This window comes from Ruditapes philippinarum, unplaced genomic scaffold (genome assembly GCF_026571515.1).
Source record: "Ruditapes philippinarum isolate M1 unplaced genomic scaffold, ASM2657151v2 ctg1555_1_1_1_1, whole genome shotgun sequence".
NCBI lineage: Eukaryota > Metazoa > Mollusca > Bivalvia > Venerida > Veneridae > Ruditapes > Ruditapes philippinarum.
In genome coordinates this window covers 70,635-77,500 of record NW_026857622.1, presented here as the reverse complement: position 1 = coordinate 77,500, position 6,866 = coordinate 70,635, and the positions used below count along the sequence as shown (strand labels likewise).

General features: G+C 32.9%; 1 protein-coding gene across 1 annotated transcript in view; it reads right to left on the bottom strand.

The window, feature by feature from the left end:
* LOC132750382 (uncharacterized) overlaps positions 1-3,244 on the bottom strand; it is a 6,645-nt gene extending 3,401 nt beyond the window's left edge. Inside the window, exons 1-3 of the mRNA XM_060740350.1 lie at positions 3,102-3,244; positions 2,447-2,535; positions 1,455-1,526 (exon numbers count right to left, since the gene is read on the bottom strand). Of these exons, the coding sequence (XP_060596333.1) occupies positions 1,455-1,526; positions 2,447-2,535; positions 3,102-3,147 (207 nt within the window). The 5' untranslated portion in view covers positions 3,148-3,244. The remainder of the gene's footprint in view (positions 1-1,454; positions 1,527-2,446; positions 2,536-3,101) is intronic.
* Positions 3,245-6,866: the final 3,622 nt, after the last annotated feature.

Genomic DNA, 6,866 nt, shown 5'->3' with positions numbered 1-6,866 from the left:
TGCGACCAGCATGGATCCAGACCTGCCTGCGCATCCGCGCAGTCTGATCAGGATTCATGCTGTTCGCTATCAGTTTCTCTACTTGTTATAGGGTTGTGAGCAAACAGCATGGATCCTGTTCAGACTGCGCGGATGCGCAGGCTGGTCTGGATCCATGCTGGTCGCAAACGCATTACGCATTGCGCGGCTCATTTAATGTATTCTTCTTTCAAATCTTTCTATATTACATTGTACAATTATCTCTCTTCAGAATTAGAGTTTCCAGACGTTTTATTTACGAAAACCATTTTACAAGTACATGTAAAAGTAAGATTGGAACCTTGAAGATATTTTCATAAAAGTAAGCAAGACGTACAAAATAAAATTATTAGTATATGTAATAATTTATCTACGTTGGCACAGAGATGACATTTTTGCGTTTTTATTCATCTCGTGTGCACGAGATATTATGTACAATTTTAATCAGGAATTTTCTAAGTTTAAAAAAATCATATACAGTAGAATCCCTACTTAAGACCACCCCAGAATTAAGACCACCCCGCTATTAAGACAATTTTTTAAAAGACGGAATTTTCTGTATAAAAATTATAGTGTAATCTGATTGGTTAATTATCTCGTGCGCACGACTTAATTATCTCGTTCGCACGACTTAGTAACTCGTGTTCATGACAAAGTATCTAGTGCGTACTACTTCATTATCTCGTGCACACGACGGCCATGACATAGTATCTCGTTCGCATGACTGAGTTACTCGTGGCCATGACTTAGAAACTCGTGCGCACGACTTAGTAACTCGCTGTCACGACACAGTATCCCGCACACACATGTCACCTTTGTGGCACCGTACAATATCGGATCTGCCAACAACATCCATACACAAACATTCCTATGGTTTGTTGTTATGTTTGATATTTCATGCTATCAGTGTAATTATCTATTGTATAACAGTCCTTCCATAGTAGACCATTTGACTTTAACCTAAACAGTTCAGAATACTTAGGTCAAGAAAAGGAACGTTATGTAGTCTAAAATGAAAACATTACTGCTTAAAGGCACATTATGCTACAGAAACAAATAATGTTTTTTACTTCTTTAGAAAGGATACATATGAATTTGATATTGTTTAAATAATTGTTTTACAGAATGAAACTGCATGTTACCTTAAGAAAGTAGCGATAAATTTGAAATAATTTGTTCATAAAAGGTTCATAAAAGTAGCAAATTTTAAACAAAGTACTATTTTGACTTCCATACAAACTTTTTTTTCACTTTAATTGTAACTATTGAAAAAGATGGTTCAGGTAATTTGCCAATGAGTAACTTATTGGGTACTTTAAAGGTATTTCAAAACTAAAGAAAGCTTTTGATAAATAAAAATAAAAGCATTTCTGAGGCAAAATAGGCCTTTAAGTGTCCATTTTAAAGCGGGGTATATGTATAAGTTACAAAAGTACTTCTCTAGCCTTGCAACCTGAATTGTATGTCACGTGACCACTCGCTGTCACAATTTGCTCCACATAACATATCTGAAAAAGAAAAAGAAAACACGTTTCAGCCTTTCCAAAAAATGCTAGGAATCGCCGTTCAGCCGAATATTCGAAAACAATAGAGCTTATGTTTCTTATTTATGAGAATTATTCCATATATTGCTAAGACTGTATGGGCCTACACACTGGTTTCGAGCTTCGCACATGAAGAAAGTTCAATTCTATACATAGGTAAAGCGACAAAAACATGGCGGATATTGTGCCCTTTAGGCGCCATTTTTTGATATCTTTTGTCGTCCATTTTGGTATCATGTGGTACTAAATTCTCTGTTTTTATTGGCTTAGGGCAGGCAGTGTAAGGGTGGAAAATAGCTGTGAAAAAAATTGTATATTAAGACGTGGCGAATCGTTTCTTAACTGTGGCAAATCATTATTACTCTGTGGCGAATCATTATGTGGCGAATATGGTGATCTTTTCTGTGAAATAGTTGTAAAATCCGACTTCAAATAACGAAGTTATGGACTGAACATGATTTTGCTGCAAGGTCATGCTGTGACCTTGACCTTCATGGTAGTGACCCAAATGTTGTGCGCGACACGTCGTCTTAATATGGTGATCATCTCTATGAAATAGTTGCAAAATCCGAGTTCAAATAACGAAGTTATGGACTGGACACGATTTTGCTTCAAGGTCATGCTGTGACCTTGACCTTCAAGGTAGCAACCCAAATGTTGCGCCCGACACGTCAAGACAATATGTGATCATTTCCGTGAAATGATTGTAAAATCAGACTTAAAATAACAAAGTTATGGGCCGGACACGAATTCAGGACGTACGTACGGACAGACTGATGGACGGATGGACGGACGGACAACCTGGCGACTATATGTACGGAAAATGACGGAATGTGACGGAAAATGGCCGATTTTATACGAGCTATTTAAAGATAAAACCTTACTTCGTGAGTATTACACAATCTTACAACATCACAATCTTCTAAATGTGGAATGTCCGTACATTCAAAACAACGCATAGCCTCCGTGATATCTGAAAACAAAAATAGAAAGGTCAAATACCACTAAATGTAAAAAGTTTTCATCACGACCTCGGGACACTACCACCGACGCAGTGATCTCCCGTTATCAGTACAGAGATCTCTGCCATCAGAAACATATGCTAAAATTATGTTATAAGATCGAATTAAAAAAAGTATGTGATTTAAATTTATTTTTAAAAGTGCTTAATTATCAACAATAAGTGACTTTTATTTCGGTCAAATTTGACATTTCGTTCGTTTTAATAGCTAATTTTAGAACATCCGAGATAACGGTTGAATACTCCTACCAACGGTTTCTTCCCCTGCCATACCGAATAATAAAGGGGAGATCACTGCGTGAAGATTTTAATTTGAAACATTGTCCCTTCATTTAGTCCACGTATAAATTACGTAATGGGAAGATAATTGCTGTATAAATTGACCTGTTAAATTGTTGAACACCGCTAAATATCTTTCAAATTTTCTAAAAATACATGTATAAACTAAACAAAGCACTTATATGCGAATTTTGATGTAACTAAACACTAGGTATTTGCATATTAAAATAAGTACTTACACACAGCATTCAGAACTACATACAGTAAGGTAAAAATTCCAAACATCTTTTTATAGATTCTAAATTCCAATTGAGGAGAAACAAACAAGTAGAGGAAACGACTTTATCAGATTAAGGCACCTATTTGACCTACATTAAGGACATGTTTAGGAACATGTTTACCACACAAATACGGGCATAAAATATAAGACAGGCTTTGATTAAGATTTAAAGGCCCATTATGCTTCATAAATGCTTTTATTTATATTCCTCAAATGCTTTTTATTTTTGGTTTACTTTTATAGTTTCAGAAAATACTCATTTGCCAAATGTCCGAGGCACCTTTATCATCTGTTGCTTTTAGTTAAAGTGATATAATATTTTGTATAATAGACAAAATACTACATGTACTTTGTTTACATTTCGTTCCTTTTAGAACAAATTATTACACATTTGTCGCTACTTTATTCATGTTAAAAGCATCCAGAATACTCTAAAACCATTATTTCAATGTTATAGAAATCATGTTTGTCCTTTCTAAAAAAGTAAAAATTATTTATTTCTGAGGGATAATGCACCTTTAAAGGCCCATTATGCCTCAGGAATGCCCTCAAAAGCCTTTTCATTATAATGTACTTTTAGTTTCCAATAGGTTACTCATCGGCTAATAACCCGAACCATCGTTTTCATTATCGGCAATAATTACAGTTATAGAAAATAAATACAATTTATTTTTGTATAGAAGCCAAAATACTACTTTGTTTACATTTTGATACTTTTATGGCAAATCATTTCACATTCATTGCTACTTTGTTCAGGTAACTTGCACTTACATTAAATAAAAACAATTAATCAAAAAAATATTAAAGTCATATTTGCCCTTTCTCAAGAAGTAACAAAAATCAATATGTCTTTGATTAAGGAACGAGGGAAACCTTAAGCAAGTAAGCAATTAAGATATTTTGGTCCTCATTTTTTTATGTCTTAAAAAAAAAGAAAAAAAAAAAGAATGTCGACTGTAAGAAACCGTAAATTAAACTATCCATACTTCTTATAAGCCACTGCAGTAAATGGGTATGAAAGACGTTATTTCATTGGTCAATTAGGTAAAAGATTGGTTCCACTATAGAAGCCGGTTGTCAGATAGATTTTCATTGCAGTGGTTACTTCCCTTGATAAGTAGCGTAAGTCGAAGAGTAAAGGGAGATCATCCGGAATTTAGCTTTATTTTCGTCGCCGTCAGACCAGATTCATTTACATTGCAACACGCATAAAGTGACACTCTGTTGTAAGGGAGGTGCGTTGAAGAATGGTTATAACAAAGCTCGAGAGTTCAATGCATTTTTTGTTTGTTTTATGAATGGCGGTATCCGTAACCCTTAATTAAGTAATGACCCTGGTGACCCCTTTTACGCACTCGATGCTTTGTTGTACATATAGATCTAGCAGATAAGGAAATCGCTTTGATACTTTCACCTATAGTATTATTGGGTCGTGGTTTCGTATTCATTTTACAGATAATAAATGTATACGTCTGATACAGGTTATACAGTGCTAAAGGTCATATAACTGTTTTGTAACGAGGCCAGCGATTGGCTAAAAAAGTGCGTAAGATTCTCATTTCTTCAGGTAACAAACATCTAACATTCTCTAAACTCATCATATAAACATAATAAATTTCATGTTTGCCCTTTCTAAAGAAGTAAAAAAATTATTTGTTTCTGAGGCATAATGTGCCTTTAAAGGATTCTCATGTCTTCTCATTTTAAAGATTTGAGAAAAAATATGCAGAATATTGTAGAATCTCTTTATGTCTAATAATAATAATAATAATAATAATAATAATTATAATAATAATAATAATAATAATAATAATAATAATAATAATAATAATAGAATAATAAAAAAAAATAACAATAAAAATATTGATGATATTAATAATAATGATAACAATAATAATAATAATAATAATAATAATAATAATAATAATAATAATAATAATAATAATAATAATAATAATAATAATAGTAATAGTAATTATAGTAATAATAATAATAAAAATAATGATAATAATAATAATAATAATAATAATAATAATAATAATAATAAAATAATAATATTAATAATAATTATAATTATAATAATAAGAAGAAGAAGAAGAAAAAGAACAAGAAGGAGAAGGAGAAATATTGATATACCCGCCCTAATTAACACTCATACATTTATCCAAAAATATATTTACCAATAAGGTAACAACAAAAATGCTCCCTTCTTTAAATCGATGCGTTCATAGTTTACAAGACCTTTATTTTCTTTAAATCCTTTTGAACTTCACTATTTTTGCTTTGAAATATTAATCAGATGTTCCTGAACTTGAAAACAGTTAAAAAATATAAAATATTCATAACGATGTCTTAGGAGGAAAACAGTTTCATTTTCATGTTCACCAGTATTGTACATTCAAGTATTAATCTGGAAAAAACCCGCTTACTAATTCTTGAATATAACAGCGGACTGAATACAAAAATGAGAATAAAGAGATTCATTTCTAGATACGGATTTGTTTTTATATTTGTTGCCATGACGTCATTATATTTAATGACGCGGGCGTTAAATACGTCGTTAGACGGAATGGTGAGTATTAATATAATCATTTTTATATTTGAATAAAAAAGTGTATTCTTAGATCTATTATTTATATTAAATTATCGATATAGAACATTTGTATGTGGTAAACCAGTATAGTCACTTTATATTATTGCATGTGATTAACTAGTTTAGCTGCAACAATACATAGATAAACGACAATGTTTAATTATGTTTTCTCTTTCAGACACTACAGGAAACTGTCGGTTCAAAGAAAATTGGAGCACCGCTGAGGCACTTAGGGGTATTGTATATTTCATATATAAAAAAAACACCAAAAAATTAACAGTTTCCTATTTACTTTTAAGTTTTATATTTTCTGGAGGAAAATATCAATATATATCAAAATGACGTGCTTAAATTCCCATATTGCCGTGATGTCATTAGCACCATACATTATTTAACTAACCGTTGTGGCGCCGTTATATGTGACATCTAAATATAGACGCTAAATGTCGCAGTTGCTGCTAAACGTCGCACCATTGCCGCTAAATGTCGCACCATCACCGCTGAACGTCGCACCATTGCCGCTTAATGTCGCACCATTGCCGCTTAATGTCGCACCAATTCCGCTTAATGTAGCACCATTGTTGCTAAACGTCGCACCATTCCCGCTAAATGTCGCACAATTGCCGCTTAATGTCGCACCTTTACCGCATAACGTCGCACCATTGCCGCTAAATGTCACAATCTTCTACCGTTAAATGTCACAATTGTAAAGTAAAATGAAGCAAGATTTCCCCTTACCGTTAAATATCACAAATCCAGCGTTAAATTTCGCAAGATGTATATTCATGAATTCAATAGAATAGGTAGCAGGAATTAATTAGCATAACTAGGGAAGGGGTGCTCCAGTTGTACTTTAGGTCACGCTCTGGTTCGAATACCACCATAGACACCGCTCATTTCATTAAATAAGAACTAAGAAATATAACTTGAAGGATGGTTATTGGTATGGAATTCCTTCCCTTTTACTCCGTGTCTCGAAAAATGAAGATTGCGTAATCGGAACGAGTGATCTCCTTTGACTGTTAGATTATCCTATTGACAGGAAATGGTGAATGTGCAAAGCCCGCGAAATTTTGACTTACCACAATCTTTTTTGCTTTTTATTGAAATACACATGTATAAAATTTTGTG